At 39.6% G+C, this 26,870-nt stretch overlaps 1 protein-coding gene across 2 annotated transcripts in view; it reads left to right on the forward strand.

Annotated features, from left to right (window-relative positions):
• PDE7B (phosphodiesterase 7B) overlaps positions 1–26,870 on the forward strand; it is a 344,692-nt gene that overhangs the window by 250,637 nt on the left and 67,185 nt on the right. For both annotated transcript variants that reach the window (XM_030809727.1, XM_030809726.1), the window contains one exon: positions 6,475–6,558. In XM_030809727.1, the coding sequence (XP_030665587.1) occupies positions 6,475–6,558 (84 nt within the window). The remainder of the gene's footprint in view (positions 1–6,474; positions 6,559–26,870) is intronic.

Consider the following 26,870-nt stretch of genomic DNA (forward strand, 5'->3'; position numbering starts at 1 on the left):
AATACCAGCAATTAAGGAGCTGGTAGGGGGTGGGTGGGGGGGTGGGAAGGAACACAGAATTTCAGAAGAATGGTAACTAAGTAAGAACAATAGCTACTGGTTTTTGAGTACCAACTATGTGCCAGGCCCTGTGCTAAGCAATTTATATATAATGCATTTCTAAAAAACAACAAACTTTGCTTGGTTGAGATTCTGGAGATTAAAAGTATTATCCCAGAAATATATGAATGATGCATAATCTTATACCCATCTGTGTTTTCATTACTGAAGGCAGACCCAGATTACGTAGTCCCCAAGTTGACTCCTCAAGTTGTTCTCCTTCTACCCAACCTTTAATAAGACGACATGTCTTTGTGTTCTTTTAAGTTCTTTTACAGCTTTTGAAATTCTCCTTGGGCATTCCCGCTGCTTCTTGTTCAATATCTTTTTTTATGAGACTCCTGTGTTCCCGGTGATTGAAGCTTACTTTTTTCTCATTTTCCCTCTGAAAAACTATCAAGCTCAAAAATGAGGATAGCTCTTGTTGACACTAGTCTAAAACCTCCCTTACCTTCTTTAGAAAACAAACACACTACTATTTATATATTCACTTTTGCAGCATTCAAGTTCCAAAATGCACATTTGTCAAAAAGTCATCATTTTAAGCTAAAGATGCAAGGTGGTGCAGTATTGTTTGGCAACTCTAACTTGGTGAAATTTCCCTTTTCTCTGATTTTGATATACAAATCAAGATTTTTAAGAAGAGAAGAAAGAACTTTTTTCACATGCAGAGAAAATTGTGTTTCATTCCTTTTGCCAAAAATGTGGTTTCTGGACGACTAACTCCTGGTTTGCCTCTTTCCTACATACAAAGCTCTCTCACCGACAGCCCAGGAATACACAGCTAGTGAAACAGACCAATGGACAGGAAGCCTCCTACTTAGCCAGTTCAGCACATAGTCCTTAGTAACCAGACAGGCCCAGCGTCACTCAAGAAAGTGGAAGATTGAACCCCCACAGGGGAAATTTGGGTCTAATCAGCCATCTTGGGTTCCTCCTGTAAGATCATGGTACTCAGAACAATAATCTCTGCCTGAGTTATCTGAACTGGCTGCTTGTGCTATCCCATAAATCTATGGAGTGATTAAATTGCACAACCTTCCTCCTCTCTTTTAGGCCAGATAAACATCTTCGGAGAAATCGTTCACTTAGTTAATTTGGAGAGTAGTCAGCTGAAATAAACAAAGCTTCCAGCTGAGATGTGCAGTATGGTGAAAGTTGTCTGAGATTTGGGATCTGGGTTTTCTCTGTCTTTATTTTGCAAGTGGTGGCAGTGACATGAATTAGTAATGTGCTCAGCAAGCTCAAAGGAATACCTTTCATGAGAGCTGCTTCTTTCCCACCATATTTGGGCTGCTTTGCAGCTTCATCTTTCTGATACCAGCACTATCTCATCTTCCTGGTTCCTTAGTGTTGCCCCTGCTATGAATCTCTATCCCATATTCCGTGCAACCTGTTTATACCAAAAACGTCACTATCTTCTTCATTCATCTCAGATGCCATGAAAGCCCAGTAGCTACTGCTCTGTCCCTGACACCTTTTCCTCACCCTGAAATGACCTTGACATCCCCCGACAGGAGCCAGAGTCTGGTTCTTGTCACATGGCCCGTGTTTCAGCCACTGTAAGTTGTCATCGCTGTCAGAGTCTCCACCCTCTTTGCCAGTTACATAAGAGGCCACATAGACATCTGCTTCCTAGCACAAGCTTTTATTAACCAGGGGCAGCACGAGAGGCCAAGTAAGCAAGAGGTCCATTCCGGAGCCCTGTCCTCAGGGAGGGTGAGGGGCTGTCGTCAGGTCAGGTCGTGGCTCCTGGGGCAATTCAGCTCAGCTCTGGGCCTGTTTGCAGCCTTCAGTACAGGGGATGACATGTGATGTTGTCAGCCTGAAGGGGCAAAAAAAGCAGCAGCCCTTTCAAAATCAGAATGCCCCTGCTGTTTGTTTCCTTTTGGAACACAATAAGAACAGACTGGGGACATGACTCTAGGCTGTCAAAGCTTCCTACCAGCTTCCACAGCACCTTTCATTTGCCAGAAGAAAAAAAAACAAGTTGCTTAAGTTAAACAAGGACTTAATGAATAGTCAAAATAATTGTTTAGCTTGGATATAAGGCCTTAGGTAAATAGATGATTGCCTGAGACCCTGGGCCAGGAAAAGCAGCTAGGCAGGATACCGCTTGTTCTGTCCCTCGGAAAACAGCCCAGTAGCCTCTGCTCCTCTGAGCAGACTGTTGTTACTGAATTAATTCTCTCTTTCCACCAGCGTATTAAAGCAATTTAATATCAGAACAGGCTCCTTAAAGCAGGGAGAAGGAAAGAAAACTTTCTATATTAGAAATACACCATTAACACATAAATCTTGCTACATGAGTGCTTCCATTAAATAGAATGCTTCAGATTGGGAATGCCTGGTGTGTTTGTATTGAACTGTTTTCATGTTGTGAAATTTCTCAGATGCATTGTTAGCATACTTACAATTGTCCTGCCTCCTGCCTTACTGGTATTTTTAACATGATTTCATCCTTTTGAAAATGATTATTTACTACACCAAAGGGGCATTGTTAGGTTTATGAGGAATCAGCTTCTCCAAGCGCAATGTAGTTAAGGACAGTGTCAGCACTGAAATGGAATCTTCCAGGTATGGTTTCCTTATTTGTTGTCACTGCTGATTTGTTTGGGTTTGTTTGCTTGTTTAGCTATCTTTGCTCTCACCTGGCTCCACTGTTACTTGTCTCTTCTTCCCAAAGTAGGATGCAGTGTGAAAATTTGTTGCCAGCTAATTTCAGTTCTGCTGAAGAATATGTTTAATAATTGCTTTCTTACTTGAAAGTAAGAGATTCCTTGTTGATCCAGGACAGGATTTGGTTGTCTTGCTTGTACAGCCCATTTCCACTGAACTGCTCTTTGATTGAACCGTGAACTCATCAAGGGAGTGGGATTCTCCTGGTATTCTTTTTCCACAAATCATGATGACTGTATATTTGGTTTATCAGCAAACAGCAATCAAAGCATACATTATGTAAGAAAAAGTTAATGCTGGCCTGTTTAAACAATTTCTCATCTTGATAATGTAGGAGAGTGGTTAAGAACATGAGGTTTCAAGTCAGTTCTGAGTTTAAGCATAAGCTCTGCACTTACTACCTCTATGAGTCTGAACAAATTATCAAATTTCCATTAGCTTTGTTTCCTCATCTGCAAAATAGTCAAATAATAATAATAACAACTACTTTGGGTTGTTGGGTTGATGATGTGAGATAATACATGTAAAATGCTCAGCACAGTGTAAGTATTCAATGAATGTTATCTACCGTATTATTTTCACATACCTTATAATTTCCTTACAACAACTCGGTGATGTAGACAAAATTGCTATGATTTACGCAATTTAAATATTAGACAACTGGACTTCAAAGGGATTACTGATTCATCCAGGGTTACCCAAGATGGCAAAATGTTGGTCCTCTCAGTACAGGAGCCCCCAGGTTCCCAGTGTATTGCCCTCCCTTCATCCATTTGGCCACAGGGTACTCCTCCTCAGTTTCCCTGAATCTAAAACCTTGCGTAATAATGGGCCTCCTCTGCCCTAGACTCTTGGGTGGAGATCAGGAAAAAATCCTGTCACAGGCATTAAAACCTTCGTCAATATTACACAGACACTTTCTGGGGAAATGGTAGCCTCATAGCTACAAAGTTAAGAGGAACTCTGTGGTAATACTGACAAGAAAATACCAATGGAGAAGTGATTTCCAAAAGGTGAGCGTGAAAGTGCTGGAAGGAGGCCATGAGATTACAGCAACAGGTCAACAAATCCACAAGCCCAGCCAGCTTTGTAGACAAAATCCACACAGTCTCCTCCATGCATCGTTTTTACTGTATGTCTCCCTTCTTACCATTTCTCCTCCATGCATCGTTTTTACTGTATGTCTCCCTTCTTACCATTGTAAAACATGAATTTATTTAAAGTCAGTGAGTCTGTTATATCATTTTAACATGCTGTATTTTCTCAATTGATATTAAAACTACAACTTATTTTATGTGAGGATCTAAGATTTTCATTTCTTTTTTCATTTTAAAAACGAGGTCTACACACTCCCTAAGGTGTGTGTTTCTAACAAGGTTAGAAACCAATGATATTGTGGAAAGAGCTCTGCCTATGAAGTCTAACAGCCTAAATTTAAGTGCTAGCCCCACTGACTATAAGCTGAAAGCACCATAAACTTAGGCAGCTCAATTAAAGTCCATAAATATTTACTATATCAGGACTTTAAGGGGCTTGTGCCCTTACCTGGGACTACAGAGCGAATAGTAGTCCTTCACAACCATTCTTCTCTGAGCCTCTATTTTTCTTATTTATAAAGTAAAGAGAATAAAGGTGTCTCTCCTCACAGGGTTATTATGAAGATCCAATGAGAAAAAACAAGAAGATAAATATACTGTCATGTTGTGCAAGTGCTTTGTAAACATAGAGTGTTCAAGACAACTGCTGAGGAGAGAAAAACACTTCAACTTTTCTTGGTAGCTTTTCTTTATTGACCAGCCACCCCATATCAAAATACATAAGTACGTTTTTTTAAAGCTAACAGCTTTACCCTCATTGATGTAAGTTTATATTCAGACCTATAAAAGTACTTTTCCATCTATTTCCTCTTCCTCTCCCTTTGGTTTATAACATTTATCCATAAATTACAATATTCTTTCATATCAATATGGCAATGTAATATCAGATTATACGAAGCATTAAAGAAGGCATCAATATAAAATTCAAAGCAGAGAACAGCCCAAGAGCTCATGGCTTGCATTTTACAACTCCAAGTACACTCAAGGCCCATCTGTGAGGGACATTTTAAGCATATCAGCTGCATGAGTTGCAGCTGATGGGGATCTCACTCAGGCCCTGAGTTCCTCCAGGAACTAGGAAAGGAAGGAGAGAGGAATGTTCTTCCTTTCAGCTCCCAGGCTGGGGCCCCAGTGCCACCTTAGTTTGGGAAAAAGGTGATTTATGGGAGTGTACCCATTACTACTGGAATTGAAACCTTCCCTGATTCAGTTCTTCCAGAGATATATTATGTCTCACGTATTTCTACCTCTCCTCTGATTCCATATTATATATAATAACTGGTAAATTTGGTCTTTATTTCTACTCTTGTCAACAGAGAACATTCACTTAGAATCCATTAAGTACCAGACAGCATTCAAAGTGCTATGGAGAAATGTAAATAACATGATACGCATGATCCCTGCTTTGCAGTTTAGAAGGAAGCAAACCAGCATTTATTGCCAGGCAGTGAGTATTATTTTAGGTTCTCTGACAAGGAGACTTCGAAGTGGGTCTTAACTTTATTTTATAAATGAGGTGTCTGAGGCTCAGAGAAATAAATCTGCCAAGATCACACAGGTAGCAAGCGTCTGGGCCAGGTTTCTCCAAGGCCGACCTTGTTCTAAAGTCCATGCTCTTTCCACTCTACTCCATTGCCTGCCCTGAAGAGAAAGGCAGGACACATACCAAAAAGGAAAACGAACGCCGATATTAAATATTAAAGGAAACCAGCCGGGCGTGGTGGCTCATGCCTGTAATCCCAGCACTTTGGGAGGCCGAGGCGGGTGGATCACGAGGTCAAAAGATCAAGACCATCCTGGCCAACATGGTGAAACCCCATCTCTACTAAAAATACAAAAATTAGCCAGGCATGGTGGCGTGCGCCTGTAGTCCCAGCTACTCGGGAGGCTGAGGCAGGAGAATCGCTTGAACTCGGGAGTCAGAGGTTGCAGTGAGCCAAGATCGTGCCACTGCGCTCCAGCCTGGCAACAAAGCAAGACTCCACCTCAAAAAAAAAAAAAAAAAAAAAATATATATATATATATATACATATAAAGGAAACCTACAAATAAATAAGTACTAGAAACCCTACAGACTATCCTGTGTGCAAGAGTGGCCGAGTGCCTGGAGCAAGGCTAGCCTGTGAGCCGATTCTAAAGCACATTAATGATACAATCTGGAAAAAAGGAAGGTGGATGCCAGTCAGAAAACAATTGTGCCGGAACAAAGAAAAATTATAGTCTGGGTGATTAACACGTCCAAGAACGGAAGCTACAATGCAACATCCATTTGTCCTTCTGGATTCAGAGTCTTTGTCTCTGTGGCCCTGGGAAGCATAAAAAGACTTTTGTCTTTTTTTGGAACTTTGTAAGTTGCTGTGATTTTCACAGACCCATCTTCTAAGCACATACAAGAGACCCGTGATCCTTGTTAGTGTATTGCCAACCTCATTACACTCAGCATTAAATATCCCTTTACCACATGCACTCTCTTCGGTATGGTGAAAGGGAACCATTTTTCTCCTGACATCTGGGGTTGCTTTCATTGAGGATTTACAGGGGAAAAGTGAATGCACGTGGCAATGTTTTCAAGCCTTTGTTTGGATTTTCTGTTTTCTAGGAGATATACGACTAAGGGGTCAGACGGGGGTTCCTGCTGAACGCCGTGGCTCCTACCCATTCATTGACTTCCGCCTACTTAACAGTGAGTAATCAAGTGTACCTGGAAAGGAACAAACGTTTTCTTCAAAAAGAAAAAAAAAAATCCTCATTTCCCTCTGAACTTCAAAACCTTCTGGGGTCTGCCTTCCTTCCTGAATCTCTCTTCTGCCAACTAGAACTTAACCCTTTGTCTTTGAATTTCCTCACAAGTGAAGTAATTCTGGCCCTGCCCTGCCTCTCAGAGCTTCAGTGAGGGTCAAATGAGTATAAATCTCTGGCCAGGCATTGTGGCTCACGCCTGTAATCCCAGCACTTCGGGAGGCCAAGGTGGGAGGATTGCTTCAGCCCAGGAGTTGGGCAACATAGTGAGACCTTATCTCTACAAAAAATCAAAAAATTAGCTGGGTATGGTGGCGCAGCCTGTAGTCCCAGCTACTTAATTGGGGGCTGAGGTGAGAGAATAGCTTGATCCCAGGAGGTCGAGGCTGCAGTGAGCCAAGATCGCACCACTGCCTTTCCAGCCTGTCTCAAAAAGAATAAAATTTTTTTTATAAAAGTGTAAGTCTTAAAAACTGTGATGCCCTATACAGGGAAGCTACTATTTTCATTTTCCAGCACATTCTCTCTACCTTCAGCCAGAGCTAGACTAGGTGAGATTCCATTTTGTTTTTAAAACCCTACAGGGAAACCTCTTCTACAGTTGCCCTTAGTAACCTACCTGTTATGGAATTCTCACTTCTTCGTCTAATATAAATCCTTGAGGTCTATTCTTGCCTTCCTGGTAAAACTCTTCACCATGGCAAAATCCAAAGCATCTGCTGCTTTCTCCCTTGAACCTTACAAGTTCATTGACTTCTACCTTCCCCTCCCTAAACTACTCCTCATCAGGAGTTTTGCTCAACCTTCGGTCCACAATTTTCTTAATCTTAGGTTCCTTTGCAAACCCAAACCAGTGACCGATCATCCCTCCAGATTTCATGCCTTATAATGATCATAATCATCCTTCACTGTAGACTTGTGGGGGAGGTGGAAGAGCAAGTGGATAAATTTCACAATTTGCTCCAAGGTTTTCAGTGTTTGGTTCTCATATCACTTCCCATCTATGAATTTCGAAGTGCTAGATTATACCCAAAGAATATTACTTTCCTTTGACATAAATAAGCTCAGCTAAAGAGGTCATTTGATTTACTTCAACCCCTGGAAATTACTAGGAGAAATTAGAACTTGTTATTTCTGATCCTTCGATCCTTGAGAGGCCAATAGTAGGTGGCATGTTTGTATTTCTTCTGGCTTGTTAATCTCCCATATCAATGTGCAGTGTCTGTTTTTTTAGCACTTTCAGGGACACAGAGACTTGGAGTAATTCTTTCCACACTAGAGATAACCTTCCCTACCCAGACCCTCAAAAATGCTTTTTGGAAGACCGAATTGAGCCATTAGACCAATGCAATATGGGATACAGCCTGCGGGAGCTCTAATGGTCTCTCTGACCTTTCCTTATACCCTGAATGGGCTGTTCCAGCTACCCATAGAAGTTACACCTTTGACAGTCTCTAGACTGAATGGATTTCCAGGTCCTAGGCATGTGGTTTCTCCAAGCAGGACAAGGATGAACAAGGGGTTCCATTTCACTGTTTCATATAGACCAGAACTCTCCAACAGCATCCCATTTGGAAAGTCGGGGGGAGAAAACAACCAAAAGGCCTCTTTTCAATAGTAGATGAGTGTTAGTTCATGGTTTCTAATATGAACCACAAAGGAATTAGGAAAATAAGGGGATATTTCTGTTTATAATTCCAAAGTTTCATTATTTTAAAACCTTAATCCCAGTGTTAATAAGCAACTTTACTGCTAATGGTGGTTATCTTTGCAGGTGGGACAGTGGAATATTTAATTATCTACATCATAGGATTCTGCAACACTTTTTTTTTTTTTTTTTTTTTTTTACAATTTGCCTGTTTTGTAATCTGAAAAACAACTACAAAAATAAATAACATTTAAAGAGAAACTCATTGCAGATAATATTTCAGTGTCATATTGTTCACCATGTAAGAGATCATCTTCCAGCAGCTGCTATCCTGTCTCCCCTCTGCTGGAGATCCTCCAGGACTTCTGAGTGCCTGGGCTCAACCCCAGCCTCGTTTCCCTGGCCCTGGATGCTGCCTGCCCATCTACCCCCATTTCAGCCCACCTGGTGCTCACGGTCCTCCACTCGTTGGGTGACAGTGCTGGCCATCCACCCTGAAATTCCCTTTAGGGTCTCCTCAGCATTCCATTCTGGATAACTCTTTCTTTCACCCATGTCTCTTACTCTGTAACATATTGCAGATGCAATATTAATTTTCCTTTAGCATATTTCCTTTATAGGTGGTCTCCAGTTTTTTTTAATGTATCAAACACACCCCAAATAGACTATAAGATCCTGAAGACAATCTTCTCTTTATCCCTAAATAGACTATCAGATCCTAAAGACGATCAATTGCTATTGATCATTTACTAACTATAGTTAACTTACCAATTATTAAAGGGTCTCGTGAAAAACATTATATTAAATAACTATGAATATAAATCATCCCCTGTGTTTAACTGAACAACACAGGTAGGAACGAAGGCCTCTAAGATTTTCCTTTGTGATACGATTTACCTCTTGGTATAATGCACCATAGACCCCGTTGGTGAGTTGAAACTAGAACAGATAACATTACTGCGGTCACCCTCCACGGTTCCTAATTTAGTTTACAATTACAGCAGCTTGTCACCATGGAGCAGAGATGTATGAACATCTGTGTTATGCACAGTCACATAAGGTATATATGTCATATCTCCTACTACTTCATATACTGTCTATTTAATTCTCTTTAATATCATTCACGTCCTTGTTGTGGTTTGCCTGAGTTGTTAGTGAGTGCTTTATGCCTAAAGGGAAACATCTTGGGACATTTGGGGATTTTGTCTTAGAACTTTTCTTTTTACCAGCTCATTCTTATTCTACACTGTAAGAGCTCAACTAGTTTAAAGTGATTCTTTAGATCACTTACCTTAATTTTGAGTCAAGTTTTTCCCAGTGTGGGCACAGACCCCAAACTTCATTTTCCTCGGGTGCTTGCAGTTTTGTTCTCTCTCCCACAGTAAAATCTAATCTAGGATTTTTTTAAACCATTTATAGGAAAAACCAAATCACCATAGCCGTCACTCCCCAGCTCTGCATCCCTGCAGCCTTCCTTCCAAAATGTTAGTGAAACCCACACAACTGCCATCCCCTTTCCAATGTGTCGCTGGGTGGGTGTCCCTCCCCCACCCACCTCAGTATATGCATTGAATCACTGGAGCACGCAAGAGCAGAAATGTATACTAAATAGTGAGGCCCATGCATTTCCCCATTGGTCCCATTAGTCACAGCCCCAGTCTGTCACAGGAGGGCAGGGGACGTCAGAATTAAAATCTAATATTACTTGTCTTCAACCGGAACAAGGTTTCTAGGCGTTAAAATGGATAACTAGAACAGAAGTGGACAAATGACTGTCCACACACCAAATATGTCCCCTTCTCCTGCCTGTTTTGGTAAATAAAATTTTACTGGGATATTGCTATGTCCATTTGTTTATATGACATCTATGACTGCTGTCACTGAAACAGTGGCAAAGTAGTTGCACAGAAACTGTGTGGTCTACAAACCACCCCCCACAAACTCCAAAATACTCAACCTATGGCCCTTTACAGAACAAGGTTGCCAATCCTTAACTTAGATTTTTTTAAACAGATTTAAAAGAGCTTTTTGACAAAGCCACAAGCGCATTCAGTCCGGTGTGTTTACCTTTGTTAATGTCTTTTTTTTTCTGTTCAATTTCCAGTGCCATCACTTTACTTTCAAGAATGGACTCACGTTGACTAAATTTTTATGAACAGAAGAATAAACAGAGAGGGAACCTCTGTTACTGATGCAGATTTTAAATTCCAATTTAAAGTTATAATTTCTACTTGCACATTCTTCTGGAAGAGATTATTTTTGTGGGGAGGGGAAGCACATGTTTGGGGCAGAGGGAAACACAGTACTACCAATTTCATGTACCTGTTGTCTGCATATAAGGTGACTCTTGGTTTGCCTGGCATAGTCCTAGTTTGCACCTGTTGTTCAGGAGTATTTATTAATAGTGCCATCTTTCATTCCCAGAGTGTCCTGATTTGGACACTAAATTACAAGGTCAACTGCTTATATAGGTTTTCCCACAAAAGAGTATTTCAATTTAATGTTTCTCAAAGATCAGGAATAAGTTTATTCCTTATGCAGGAATAAGTTTAAAAGATCTATTGTATAATATAGTGTCTATAGTTAATAACAAACATATACTTGAAAATTGCTAACAGAGTAGGTTTTAAATTATCTCATCACAAAAAATAAGTATGTGAGGTAATGAATAAGTTATTTAGCTTTACTTAGCCATTCCACAATGTGTGTGTGTATATATACATATAGATCTTGAAATATGTTGTATACCATAAATATGTACAATTTTGACAGTTAAAAATAATACCATATCATATGCATTCCAGGAATAAAGATTAGAAAATCATTTTCATTAGGGATTCATCTAGATCAATAGAAATACATAAGACTCATTAAAAGCTAATTTCATTTCCTGTTTCTATTTTACACAATTTAGAAGAGAGTCATCTCTATGAACTTCTTGAAGCTTCTCTGGATACATAGCAGGAAACTGTGGCCTCAGCACCGTTTGTGTGGGACATAGGAAAGATAGATCTTTAAAGACTGTTATCTTTATACCTAAGCATAAAGAGCCAGAACAGAGAGAAAAGGGGGACAATTGTTTTTATTCCAGATGATGTCCTAACACAGAGAACTGGAGGGACGGAAAAGTAACGGCTGTATTCTCCCAATGTCGATTTCCTATAGATTTATTTCATTTACTAATTCTGTTTGTAGGGGGGAAACAAAGGAGGAAAAAATGTAGAGAAGAGTGTTCTGAGACTTGTGGACCCAGAGGGGAGAGTTGCAGAAGCAATTACAACCTTCTGCAGAGCAGGCGGCTCCAGCAGCCCCGTCTACAGCTCTGTCTCCTGATTTAATATAATCAGCAGCCTGAGTAGATAATGACTAGGTTGAGATGTTCCCGTGGCAACCATCTCAGAGCAACACAAAGTGATTTCCACACCGGCTCAGCAGAGGAAGTGACATACAAAGAAAACATGCTCAGGGACTGTGGAGCTTGAGGAAAGAAACAGCTTCAGCCTGAGGTTTTAGGGCACCAAGTATTCGCTGCCACAGAGAACCCAGAGCTCCAGACCAGCCCCTGGGCTTTGCAGTAGTAGGTTAATTGGCTATTTGGCTTTTCCTGCCTGTTAATTTGCTAATCTTGATCTCTAAAACTCTATTCCTTCAGACTTGCCTCTCCTGTCAGGGTCATCTTAACTGCATAAGCATGAGGTCATTTTAGTAGAGCTACAAAAATATTTTCCTTTACTTATTATTTCCCAAATGGAACCAATATATACAAACATATATATTTTTTAACCTTTCTATGAAGAAGTGACCCAGAGACTCAAATATTTTTTTAAAGCTGCCATCTAAAACATATTATACCCTGCAGCCATTCTTTCTTTGACATATAAAACACGCTCTCGACGAAGGACTGTTGACTGAAAGCCACTCAGTATGCTGGAAATCATCTGGCCCTAGGTGATAGCCCCATCTTAAAGATGGAGGGACAGTTTCCTTCCAGACTCCATTTCCTATGAGAGAATTCTTGGCAGACAGTTATAGCCTTTTAGTAACCTTACAGATACCTTTTCCTGTCACCTATAAGAACTACACAAAATGCAAAGAATCTGAACTAAAATGTCATTGGATGATTTGAATTCAGTCATGCAGAGAAGATGCTATCCCACCCCCAGCCCTGTGTTCCCCAAGCGGACAAGGGAGGTGTCCGCTGGGACTTGTTCAGACTTCTCCTCACACTTGTGAGTGCCAAGGTAACACCCTACAATTTCAAAGTTCAATATTTACCTTCCTCTAGAAGAAAGGCAAGGCACTGGCTGTGGTAGTGGAGCTGGATCTTGCTCCATGATGGTGCACTCAGGGCTTCTGGCTGCAAGCTCCCAGCACTTCAGCTGCGGAAGTGCCAGGGCAGCAGGATGGTTAGCCACTGAAATGCCACTAGCTTGCAGAAGACAGAGTTGGCGACGTCCCGACTCTCCCTATTACTACCCCTCGACGGAGCACCTCCTATGGTAGGCATTGTACCAGGGCTGGAGATACAAAGATGAATGAGACATGGCCACTGCCCTTGAGGGATTTACAGTAGCATAAGCTACTGTATCTACTATTTATTTACAAATAAATTTGGATGTGGTGTGATACACCAAATAATACATGCCTGTATAATAACAGCATACCTAATATGAGAAATATATGCATCTATGGGATTCAGAGGAGTTCAAGAAGGGAATAATTAACTCTGTCTTGGAAATCAAGGAAGGCTTCCTGGGAGGAGTTAAAACACAAGCAGATTATGGAAGCAACAGTGAAATAAAAGGGGGCTGTATGCTAAGGCCAACTATTAGGGCCATTATAAAACATGCTTTAAGACTTAAGAAACCAGGAAAACATTGTCAACAAGTTTGCTCAACTAGATAAAAGTGTCATTGAAAGACAAGGTATTCTAGTGGGATCCAAACAGACAAGTCAGGAAAAATCATACAACATATGTCTGAGAAAAAACATATTCAAAAAGAAACCATTTTCATCTTCTACATCTAAAAGTAAAAACAGCCATTGCCTTCTGTTAACCTGCCTGACATCATTTAATGGATTACTTTTTATCTCAGGGATGAAAAATAGAAAATTGAGTTAGGGAGTCCAGTACTTCCTCTGGGTTTTCATTCATTTATTCATTCAACAAACAGAACACCTACTCTATGCTAAGAAGGCCATGAAACCAAGGTGCTCTGTGCCACACCAACCGCCACAGGACTGAGATAGCCTTTTGTATGATGGCTATGTTCTGTCACAGACAGCAGTGGGACTGGGGTCTACCAGAGACACCAAACAAAAATATCTGAACAATTCCTTTTAAGTCAACAAGGACCCGGGAGATGGGGGAGAAACCTGCTATATGCTATATCTGGGCAGAAAATTCTGAGGGCTAGAAAGGAAACTATGAGATATTATGCTACCCTTAAAGAGCAAACAATCTCATTACATAGACAAGGAAAATAAACATTACACCAAGTACCATACAACAGAGTAAATGATCTAATTCTAAAATAAGTAACAATAATCAGAGACAAGAGAAGGCAGAGATTACTGAAGTACCCTGAGCAGAAGAAGGCTTTATGGTCTTGTGCTAAACCCTGAAAGATAAGACGGAGTGTTGACTGATTAAGGAGTTGTCTATAAGGGAGACTGACCTACATATGAGGACATAACGTCATTAAGTAGGAAGAAGGTCCAGAAAGTAGCAAATAAAGTTCATTAACTAGAGAGAAAGGCTTGGAATGTCAAGGTAAAGAATTCAAACTTGTCTCATTAAGCAGAGGGTCTCTAGAGAATTTTGCAAAAAAGGTGAACCGGATAAAACAGTGTTTGAGAAAATTAACTAACATCCATATGTAGGAGACACAGGTCTAATGAATCCAAAGAAATGTAATCAGGCTGCAGACTGTGATGGCTGTAGAGATGAAAGTGTAAATCCACAGATTTCATATAAAAGAAGACACAAAACTTGAGGATACTGAATATTGGGAGAGCCAGAGTTGGTCTGGCCATCTGAAAAATTGGAGCCGAGATCAACAGTCAGAAAAGTTAGAGGATGAGTTAGGGGAAAGATGGTGAGCTCCACTGGGACAGGTTCAGTCTGCAGGAGAATCAAGTGGAAATGTCCGGAAGAAAGCTAGAAATAATGGACTAAAGTGCAGAGGAGATGTCTATTTTGGAAATTCCACTTGGGAATCATAATCATTCATGAGCCATCTGGCCAGAACAGGCATCATGAAGTCAACCAACTACTTTTGTTCAGGGGCCCCTGTATTTTTAGTTTATAATAAGCTTGATTTTGAAAAGCATTACAAGACTGTCCATGAGAAAGCCCACAAAGAAATGAGTTTCCTTTAGTGAGAAACTCTAAATTTTCCTCTGTGAGAAACTATTTAGACATTAGAGTTCAGGCACCACCTCACTCATGATGGATTCTATTGAGTACAAAAGTGACTTGTGTCAGATCCCAGCAGATTTGCTAACTCACCTGAACACAACACAGAGAAATGGCCATTTTCTACTACAGCACTTCCTTGAGCGAAACTCTAACCCACTCAAAGTATTTTCAGCATAGTGGCTTCTTTGGATTTCTGGAGACATTAAAATATAGAGGGAAGCAGAAGTAAATTAAGTTTTTTTGACTGAAGTTACCTATGAGTCACTGAGCTAAAATGACTTGTTTGTTCAATAAAATTAAATTCAACCTCCTACCCAGAAACAGGCAGAGCCTATCTCTGTGACCTCATTAATAAACCAAATGCAGGGCTATTTTTTTCATTGCCATCCCACCTTCAAAGTTTCAGAATATCTAAGGGATTCACTACGGTCCCCATTCTGCTGTATGTATGAAAAACTAGAACATGGCCCCATCCTTAATATCTTTTGTATGTTTCCAAACTGAGATCTCAGGATTTACACATAAGATCAAAAAGATCTTGTTTTCTTTCTAACTAGCAGACCAAATTGCCTTGGGGCATCTGGGTGGTTTATTACTTTTAAGTAACCTGAGGAAGGAGGGCAGAAGTTATGGAGGAAAAGTCCCAAGAAGAAGGTGACCAATGCCACTACATCTAACAACAGCCACCGTAACAGCTCTAGTCTGAGAGGTACTTAACCCCAGGCACAGAGTGTACGAGGCCAGGTGTGCACCCCTCTTAGGCAAGGTCCCCAGGCTGTGGGTCTCTTGGAAGCCTGGAAGCACAGGAGGATTGCTGTGAATACTAAAAATAAAAATGAGTCCCTTCACAACCAAACCACGGCTGCCTCTCTGCCTCTTCTACCATGGTTGCCCCACCCAGAGCTCCAAGCTCACTAAGTCATCATCAATAGAGGGAGCCCACAGAAAGACCATGAGCTTTGAAGTTAGACCTGGGTTTGAATCCTACTTACACTGTGAGCTTGAAAAAGATGCCCAAACTACTTAATGTTCACATACATGCAAGGAGATTTTAATTTGATTGGGTTGTGGTGAGGAGTAAATGAGATAAATGTGTCCAGAAGCCTGCCTTGCTTATAATAGGTCCATAATAAATATAGTTGAGTTTTGGATGTCCCTTCTTTCTCTGCTGAGTACATCCCTCTCCAGCCACCTCTTCTCCTAGGAAGCATCTGTTCACCCTTCAAGCCCTGGCCCCATCATTATGTCATTTGTGAAGCCTTCTTCAATCCTCCCAAAGGAGTGAACTCATCATTCTCTCTGCACTCCCACTACATCTCCCAGAAAGCATCCTCACATTGTAATTGCAAAGTCATTGAACCTAAATTTCTGGAGGTAGAGCCCAGGATATTTTCAAAACAGCCTCAGGCAACCTGAAGCAACAAGCCTGGCTCTGGGCCTTCCAGGAATATTTGGGAACCACTATATATGTCAATTATGGCATACAAATGATATCTATGCTTTGCACAGATCGATTCATTTAATCCCCACAAACACCCTATAAAGTAGCCACTACTATTACAGATGAGGAGACTGAGACTGAAAGAGGAGAAGTAACTCAACCAAGGTCACACAGCTTGTAAGCCAGAATTTAAACCCCAAATATATAATTGCAGAGCACAAGCTTTTCCTTTTTTATATATGAATTTTAATATTCAAAGGCAATATATGATGCAGTATACTCCTTTTACAATGAACATATATATGACAATTATTCCTTTTAAACATTTTTTATAAATTATGAAAATTTTCTTTTTATAGTACATTTAGATTATTTCTTTTTGGTATTAAATGACTTCAGTATCATTGAACAAATATTTCTATAACTGAATGAGAAAATATGAGATTAAACATCTAAAATATCAGATTTTGCAATATTTCTACTGTATTTTCTAATATTCCTGCCACTCTGGTGGAAGATGCCAAATGACAGATTGCGCATTTCATCGCCTGACCTTGTGTTCTTTGATAAGACAGAGAAGGGCGTGGTGGTGACAACTGAGGATACTTGTAATCTGCCCCCAAAGAAGAAGGAAATGGAATTGCTATTGTGACAAATTAAAGTCAGATTTGTAGCTGCCACCAGTTGCTTTAATTTTTCTCAAGGGGGAGTTGGTTATTTCCTGTCGTGCAAACCATGAATCGCTGAAAGAAACAATTTCTCAAAATGTTTATAATGTATTAGATAAAAAGCAGAATAGAAAAGTCTATATCCAAAAAGAAGATCTCAGCTATGTTTATTAAAATATGCCAAAATCCGAACAAGGGTTCTTTCTAGATGATTATTGTTCTTCTGTTTTTCTATTTTTTTCCTACTGGAAGCATGTATTCCTTTTATAATTAGAAAAAAATGAGTTTTTATTTTTAAAAATTTCAATGTCCACCAGAAAAAGAACCTTTATTTTTATTCCAGAGGAATATCAAGATGCAGAAAATGAAATTGCAGCCATAGGCCAGAAAACATTATTTAACAGGCCTAAATTGGAAAATTGGTTGGAAATTATGAAGTTGGGTGTTTCTCAAAAGCTATGTAAGCTACTTTGCTTGTCATTTAAAAGTGAAATTTATTCCAAAGAGCACAAAATCAAAGTTCTTATTCACATTTAAACAGCACTTTACACTTTGCAAAGCTTTAAATGAAGACACTCAAAAAATCATTGAGCCCAGTTTTTCATTTTATAAGCAAACAAAAACAAAACAGGCCAAGTGATTCATTGCAAAGCTATGAAAGAGTTAACAAGGGTTCAGCTCTTCTTACATTCTGTCTTTCCACTGAACCATATAAGGCTTCCTTATATAAGCCTTACCTTCAAGATATAAAATAACTTTTACCACTTGGAAAGAGAGAAAATAAAACACCAGGATTTCCCTTGAAGGTGGTTGGTGTTGGCTCCAGAGCCAGCTGCCTGGGTTTAGATTCCAGTAGCAGTTGCTACAGGACTTTGATCTACTGACCCCTGGTCCTCTGATTCCTCCAGGCTAGAAAAGATGGATTCACAAGTGCACATCTCACAGGTTATTTTGGGAAGTAGTGAGTAAGCGTGCTTAGAGTGCTAGTGTAACACCTGCCACGGTATCAATTCTTTTATTATTACGAATTTATAATACTATTAAGATATTAGTATTCCCGTTTAAGAAGGGCATAGGACACATAACAATATAAAGTACTTGACTTATAGTGAAGTAGAGAATGGCCTATTAAGGCTTTTCAGTTTTCCATTCTATAGTTTAATCTTTTTTCTGACAGGTATTTATTGAGCTCCCCCTACAATGCCTGCAGCATCGCTTTCCAACATGTGGTTGTAAATAAAGTGGCAGAGAGACTGATGGCTGGAAAAGTGAGGCCAGGGAAGGTTGTTTTGTTTTTCACAAGACATTGAAGCAAGCTGAAATCATGGTGAGAAGGATCTAGTTGAGAAAGAACCATGGAATAAATAGACCAGAAAAATCGTAGCTGAGAATAAAGTGTCCTGAGAAGATGGGAGGGGATGACTGGCCTGAGAAAAGGAGGCAGATCTCCTAACAGCAGGTGGGAAGAAGGAAACAAGGGATGCAAAGCAAGGGGTTTGGTAGTTTTTATAGCAGAAAAGTAAGGAATTTCCCATCTAGCAACTTCTCATTTTTCCATGAAGTAGCAAGCCAGGTAGAGAACAGCAGAGATGGGGCAGCCCGAGGGGCCATCAGAGCTTTGTGGTCTTGCTTTTGTGGCACTATATGTCAGTATGGCCCAGAGAGATAGTTCTGTGCTCCACCTGGCCACCAGCAGTCAACATCATCAAAAGCATCACAGGGAAATTCCATCAGCAGTGTGGTCGCCTGGCTCGGCCTTGGTCATCTAAGTCTTTACCATTGTTTTCAGCTTTCCCCTCCTCAGTTTGGGCTGGTATAGACAAGCCTACCACTATTCCCACCCTCCCCTACATGTCCACATCTCCCTTAGCAATGCAAACTGAAAAACAAGAAAAATTATAACCTTGTGTCTGACTCCCCTCTCCTTCCTGAACTCATCTGTGCTCTGTGGGTAATATCATCTATAAGGAAGGTCTAGCAGTGGAAACAGGTTTTCCCTGTCCCTCGGTGTCTGGGCCCTGGCACAGCCACCCCATCCACATGACCATCCACTACTGGTCATTCCACCTGAAGACAGCTGTGACTGCAGCTAGTTCACTTCTAGGCAGGGGTTGGGAGATGTCCCCTCCTTGCTTTCCTGTGATTCTGGATCCTATAATTCTAGTCTTTTCTCCCAAGACATGCCAAGAAATTAGCCAAGTAGAAGCCCAGTATCCCCTTCGCTCTCCTACCTACCATTTTTCGACAATTCTCTATATGTGAGGAAAAAGAATTCCCCATCTCCTGTCTTCTTTTCCCATTCTTTCATTTTGTGCTCTACCACATTAGCTTTATTTTCTGCTTTGGAGAGAATTCTTGGAAAAGACCAGAAAGCTAAAAATATATTTTTAGAAAGTCCTCCTTGGAAGACCTAAGATCATCCCTTTTTAAAAAAAGGAGAAAGGGTAAACTAGATTACACTATTCACATTTATTGAGCAACTACTGTGTACCAGGCCATAAGCGCTATAAGAAATAAAGGATGAACAAAACATTTTGGGAAAGGGCTGATGCAGAACTCACTAGAACACCAGCTAAACTGGCAAGTGTAAGGAGGTTCTAATGGAGAAAGCACTGGACATTCTAGTGAAGGACCTTGTGGAAAAGTTGGCATTGGCATTTGGACAATGACTGGATTTTTGTAAGTAGAAGTGTTTTTAAAGTGCATTCAAAAAAAGACCAGGTATGGGAAAATGCTGGATGCATTTAAAGGGTGAGCACCTTCAGATTCTGGGGTGAATGTGTAGTGCTGAAAGGGTATTGCATAGTTAGAGGGAAGGTAATCAGAATTGATGTAAAATTAGGCTGAAACCCTTACTAAATGTTAAAGGTTGGTTAGAACCAGACCAGTGATGGTCTTGAGTGCCAATTTATAATTTAAAATTTAATCTTTTTTTTTTTTTTTTTTTTTTTTTTTGAGGCAGAGTCTCGCTCTGTCGCCCAGGCTGGAGTGCAGTGGTGCAATCTTGGCTCACTGCAAGCTCCGCTTCCTGGGTTCACGCCATTCTCCTGCCTCAGCCTCCTGAGTAGCTGGGACTATAGGCGCCCGCCACCACGCCCGGCTAATTTTTTGTATTTTTAGTAGAGACGGGGTTTCACTGTGTTAGCCAGGATGGTCTGGATCTCCTGACCCCATGATCCCCCTGTCTCGGCCTCCCAAAGTGCTGGGATTACAGGCGTGAGCCACCATGCCCGGCTATAATTTAATCTTTTTTAAATGGAGATTTCACTTAGGGCTTGTGAGTATAGACAAACGCATTTTCTTTCCCTTATATCTTATATAGCAAGTGGTTGCTCCTGCTTAATATTAAAAGTAAGTTACAAAGAAAGAGTCAGTTTTTCCTGGGTATACAATGAAAACACATTCCCTCTTCAATCCCCTAACCCAACCTTCTATGCCTAAGATCAAGAGTGCTTTTACAATATGTTTTATAAAAACCTCAAAAACTCATCTCAGTATTCAATTATATTTCAGAATTGTTGCATAGAAAGCCCAGGATCTCAATCCAATATCGGTGTACAATCTATAATTGTATATTGGAATTCTAAAATTAGCTGGTATCTATTGAAAGTTTTCTATGTGCTAAGCACTTTATATGTATAACATTATTTATTCCTCTCAAAAATGTGGTAGATTCTGTAAATTATTATCCTCAAGTGACACAAGGGACAACAGAAGCACTAAGAAAGTAGAGAGGTTCAGTAGCTGTATGGGGGAATAGTCAGGTTGCAAAGCTTCCTACAGAGGAAGACTCTAGATATCATCTTCTGTATCTCTCTGCAGGCAGCTCCCATCACCCTCCCTGCTGAGATGGATGCTCTTCAGGCAAGCCTCCAGACACACTAAGACTGCTGGGATATTCTTATTCATTCATTTATTCACTCAATACATATTTACTGAGCACCTGTGTGTCAGGCGCTCTTCTAATTGCTTAGCTCTTACAGTGGAAAGTGAACAAAGTTCTTTCCTTTGAAAGGCCTCTTCTCCATCTAGGTGCGGTGGCTAAGGCCTGTAATCCCAGCACTTTGGGAGGCTGAGGCAAGAGGATCACTTGAGGCCAGGAGTTCAAAACCAGCCTGGGCAACATAGCAAGACTCTGTCTTTACAAAAAATAAAAATAAAACAATTAGCTGGGTGTGTGATGACGTGTGCCTGTAGTCCTAGCTACTCGGGGGGCTGATGTGGGAGCATTTGAGCCCAGGAGTTCAAGACTGCGATGAGCTGGAAGATACCAGCTCTATAAAGTAAAATACCTCTTCTATTTTCTTTATCACATTTATCCCTCTTGATTATAACAATAATTATTCTTTTAGAGGAAATATTAGGTCTCCAAAATGTCAACAGTGTTCTTCATATCACTGCCAAATTATCTCAACGTTCACATAGAAAATCATTTTTACAGGCAAATAGATTATAACATCTCAGAAGGAAATGTCTTCAAAGATAAGTGCTGCCTAATATATTAAAAGACAAGCAAGTTCCAGTTGGTCAAATGGTCTCTTCGTTGGGAATTGCCAAACAAGGATAACCTGTTTTGAAAGAATTATAGCATAATCAAAAACTCCTAACACAAAAGCTATTTGAGGCATAACTTAGCTCTTCCCCAGTGACTCATGACTTCTCAGAATCTTAGAATGTTTCAGAGTCAATTACTTTAAACAGCAATTATTAACTGGAACTTCAAAACAATCTTTGTGAAGAGTTTAGCTTTCTTATTGTTGCAATTTCCATTTGCTGAACCAGTTAAGGCCAGTGGTACCACCTGAGATTTTGAAAATAAATCAGTGGGTTTTTATTTCAGCTGTTTGGAAATGACTAATAGAGTAATACAACAGATTAATTTTATCTAACATTAATAGCTGGATATGTAAGAAACACCCACTCTCTAGAAATTAAGACACATCACCATAGTCTTATGACAAGAGTGAGTCTCTTATTTTTGAACTTTCTATTGAACAGCTCTCACCACCTTAAATCACCCTTTGTTATGAGTTTTTAAGTGTCTTAAATAGAGAAGATTAAGAAAATGAATACTCATACTCCTTTAAATACTAATTAAGAGGCCCTGGTAACCATTTATCAGTAATATTAATGGCATGAAAAATAAAAAAGTGTGACTCAAAGGTGAATTCAGGGCAATTTAAATTATATATAAAAAATAAAAACTTAGGTGGAAGAATTTAACAATTTTAAAATTCCACCCAAATTGTGGAGTGCAATTTTATACACTGGGAAGAAAAATGACAGCAATAAAAATTTTAAAAAGAAAAAATATTTTTTAAAAAATTGTGCAACCCAATTTTAAATGGGACTGAGAAATATAAGCAAAGCATCGATGAAATAGTATGTTAGAAAAGCTATGCAAATGAAAGAACATTAAAATCACTTTGCTATATAAAACAATGTCAAATGACAGTATCAAGTGTCCACATCCCCTGATGCCAAATTTCAGTCATCTAGTCCATATGGAGAGTAATGCTATGCCCTCAGCTATTTCCTTCTTAGGACTAATGGAAATCAAATTAGCTCCCTTTTCATATTATGTGAATAAAATATAAGTTCCACAAGGAAAAGGACTTTATTTTGTTCATTACTATATCCTAGTCCCCAGAACAATGCTTTTCACAACAATGCTTTTCACACAGAAGGATCTTGACAGATATTTGTTGAATTAATAAATATTGAAGGCATTTATTCAAAATGACTTGTTGCTATGGATGGCATATTTTATTTTTACTAAAGTTAAATTATATATAACATGCTGACAACAGTGGCTGGAGAGTTTGCCCTATTATGTGAAGTTTTTCCCAGAAGAGTTTAGTAAACAGCATATTCGTGAAGATTATCAATATGTGGAATGGGTGTGATATTACATACATATCAAATTATTTGTATTTGTGATAAAACAAATATTTAAAGTACAATATTGAGGATTTATTTTAGTAAAAGGAGAATTTGTCTTTTCTAAACAAAGAAAATTATAGGGTATGACTAGATCATCCTTTATCCTTAAGTCATATTTTCCAAATCTTTAATCCTTTATAGCACCATTTCCCAAAGCGTGGTATGGGAACACAGGCGATATTTTTGTTACAGAAACAACCTTTTATCTTTTACTATAATCGTTACATGTATATTTTAACATGTACTAGAGAAAATGTAGTTAGCACATCAAATCTGTTTTTTATTGATACTAATTTTATATAAGATATATGTAAGTAAGGGCCCTGGGCATGGTCACCCACACTCCTGAATTAGCACTGTGGGAGGCCAAGGCAGGAGGATTGCTTGAGGGCAGGAGTTTGAGATCAGCCTGGGAAAAGCCATCTCTTAAAAAAATTAAAAAATTAGGCATGATGGTGCACACATGTAGTTCCAGCTACTCAGGAGGCTGAGGTGGGAAGATCACTTAAATCCAGGAGGTCAAGGCTACAGCAAGCCATAATACAATTGCTCCAGTGCACTCCAACCTGGGAGACAGGGCAAAGATCCTGTCCCTAAAAAAATAATAAATAAAGAATACATATATATATATAGGTAAAAATGAATTTATTTGATTTTTTTAAAAAAGATATTATGTAAGTAGTGGTATAGGCAGATATGGTAAAAACCCTACTAAAGGCAAGAGAATGACTGAAATTGAGGAAACTCTGACCTTAGTTTCTACTTGGAGCAGTGAGACTCAGAGCAAATATTCCATTCTTCTTGTAAAGGTGTTCCCAGGCTTCAGACAGGAACCCATTACACAACACCCTTCCCAGGGCGTTTTTACCCAGCAGAAAGACTTCTAACCCTCTCAGACCCAATGCCTCCTTTTTATAGCACATTGTATAATCTTTACTACCCTGATAGATCCTTTACCCTCTTGAAAGGAAATCTACAGCCTACTTATTCTCACAAGTTCAAAAAAAATCACAATAAGGCCCTAGCTTTTAATACACAAGGAATACAAGAAAAGCAACTATGACAAATAATGTTTTCAATAAGTAAATGCTTGGGCACAATCACCCTAGAAGGCCTAAGGATATGGTCTATATTGCACCCACATGCAGAATCCCCGTGAATGTGACAGTCCAGTGCAGATCGATACAGGTGTATTATGTTGGAAATGCAGTCAACTATCATAAGCAGTCTTGCCACTGGTAATTTCCTAAGAAGGGGAACAACTTCTGGGAAAGTCATGTCCACCACTCCCTCCTCTCACCCACAACCCCTCAAAAACTTTCCTTAGTTTGCATAGTAGTTACACTTCTGAAAAGGGAATACTTGTATTAAAACTGTGCAAGAGAACAACCACTATGGAAAACAGTGTGGAGATTCCTTAAAGAACTAAAGTAGAATGACCATTTGATCCAGCAATCCCACTCCTGGGTATCTACCCAGAGGAAAAGAAGTTATTATACGAAAAAGATACTTGCACACATATGTTTATAGCAGCACAATTTGCAACTGCAAAAATGTGGAGCCAACCCAAATGCCCATCAATCAATGAACAGATAAAGAAACTGTGGTATATATAAATGATGGAATACCACTCAGCCATAAAAAGGAATGAGTTAATGGCATTTGCAGCAATCTGAATGGGATTGGAGGCAATTATTCTAAGTGAAGTAACTCAGGAATGGAAAACCAAACATCGTATATTCTCACTCATAAGTGAGAGCTAAGCTATGAGGATACAAAGGCATAAGAATGTCACAGTGGACTCTGGGGACTTGGGGAATGGGTGGGAAGAGATTGAGGGATAAAAGATTACAGATTGAGTTCAATGTATACTGCTCAGGAGATGGGTGCACCAAAATCTCACAAATCACCACTAAAGAAATTACTCATGTAACCAAATACCACCTGTTCCCCAATAACCTATGGAAATAAAAAAATTTTTAAAAATTGTACAAAAGAATACTTTGTGATCTCCATAAATATATACATACCTACTATGTACCCACAAAAATTAATTATTTTAAAGAAAACAAAACTTTGAGCTTACCTATCAAACAGAGAAATGGGGTTAGGTTCTAGGTTCAGATCATTATAAATAGGCTTTTCACCCATATGAATACCTGACCAGCCATTGAAAAGTTGAAGGTGATACAGGACAATCCTGTTGTGTAGAAGAGCCCCATATACTTTGCAAAATCCCACATCCCTGGTTCCCTTCCATTAAATTCTGTTCTGGCCATTTCTATCATTTTGACAGCCAAGAATGCCCCCCAACTTTTCCCCAATGCCTCCTAGGGGGGTAATGCCTCCCACATCGAACTCATAAATCCCAATAGCACTCAAGGGTTTATTTGTATTTTAAGCTATCCATTACTACCTGACATGTAGTCATTAAGTCTCTTTGGGCTTTTTATTTATCAGTGATAGCTTTTGGTTCCAAAGTGTTTTAAACATAAAAGATGATGGCTTCTAAGGCTATTATCAATAATATTCTACTATTATTACAGAGCTGTTATTGTTTATGGCTTGTTATTAACCACAAAGTTTCTCTTTTGGCTTAAAGTTGGTAAAAATAAATATTGTTAAATAAATTTCAGAAAGTTTGGTTGCTCTTAAGAAAAATACTCAAGAGTTAGGGGCTCCTGAAAAATCCGAAATTCGATATAATTAGAAATCTGGTTACTGAAAACCAGATAATTTAAAAATTAAGCCTCTCAGGGCTGCAAATTTTGACAGCACAGTTTTAAAAGCAGATTCTTGGCATAATGTTGAGTGGGTTTTGACCAAGTCATGCTGAGAAATTTGCAACTGCAGCATTCACTGGGGTGAAAGCAAAAGAGAAAAAAACACATTAATGAAAACTTTCCAGGATGAAAGACCTTAAACTTAGCTTAACTTCTGAACTTTTTGCTCTGCTGTGATCCTTCTGACACTTTGAAGAATGATTCTGGATGGGCTCCAAATAGCACACTCCTCACTCCTCATTCTTAAACAGTGTGAAATCTGTCAACCCAATCAGGTCATCAAGAGGGCAGACTGCCACTTGTCATTACTGAGAAGGGTGTTCTCTAGGACACTGAAAATGTCGGGCAGGTCTTGCTTTTTACCAAGAGCTAGGGCCTGGCATTTTGAGAAAGACATTTATTTCCACTCATTGGGAAAGCTAGCTTAGCATCCGTGTGCAAATCAAGTATGCCCTATTCAATTTACCAGAGTGATGCTTTGACATCATTCCCCTTAACAGAAAGCTGACAATCAACAATAGCCCACAGGGCTTTATTTGCAAAGATGGAAAGCTCAAAACACTTGCCTCAGCTCAAGATGGAATCTAATTTTTTTAAATTAATTCTAATGCATGAGACAAAGAAACAGTATCAGTTAATGAGAAGCATGGGAACTGTTTGAATGCCTGTTCTACTTGTTACACGTGTTTTACTGAGTTTCTTAATCTTTTGGTACTCTGTTTCTCTGCTTATAAACCTGGAATAATGATAGGTATTATTAGCTCTGGTTATTTTGTTGTGAGAACTGGGACCCCCCCCACCCCACCCCTGGGCAAAATTACCAAGTGGATTAAGTTTTCCTTTGACTTTTACCCCTTCCTTACTCACACCATTGAGCTAAGCACTAGGGATTATAGGTAAATAAGGCATAGGCCCTGCCCTCAAGGAACTAACAGTTTAGTGAGTGAGGAAGACAAGTAAATATGATAACACACATATGGCTGAAGAACTGCTTTGCTGAAATATAATTAGGGTGGGGTTGCTTTGGAGCCCAGCACAAAACACTAGCCACCATGGGGAAAAGACTAGGAAGACTTTCCACCCGATCACCTTCTTTATCCTCTCTCTGTCCCTTTGTCCCACCTTTCTGCTCCCCGCAAAGCCACCATCCTATGACTTCCCTTCTGAGATAGAACCCCAAGCTTTAGACTGTTCCTTCTGCCCCCTTCCATCAGAACCTATCCATCAGGCATTGCCTACCTAATTGCAAACTAATTCAAGCTAAGGCATTCACTGATTCATTAACTCTTTCTGAGTGATATTTGCATTCTGACTGGAGCTGTCCTTACACACTCTACCAATCTTTATTGGGC

Source organism: Nomascus leucogenys, chromosome 3, assembly GCF_006542625.1.
Source record: "Nomascus leucogenys isolate Asia chromosome 3, Asia_NLE_v1, whole genome shotgun sequence".
In the NCBI taxonomy this organism is placed as follows: Eukaryota; Metazoa; Chordata; class Mammalia; order Primates; family Hylobatidae; genus Nomascus; species Nomascus leucogenys.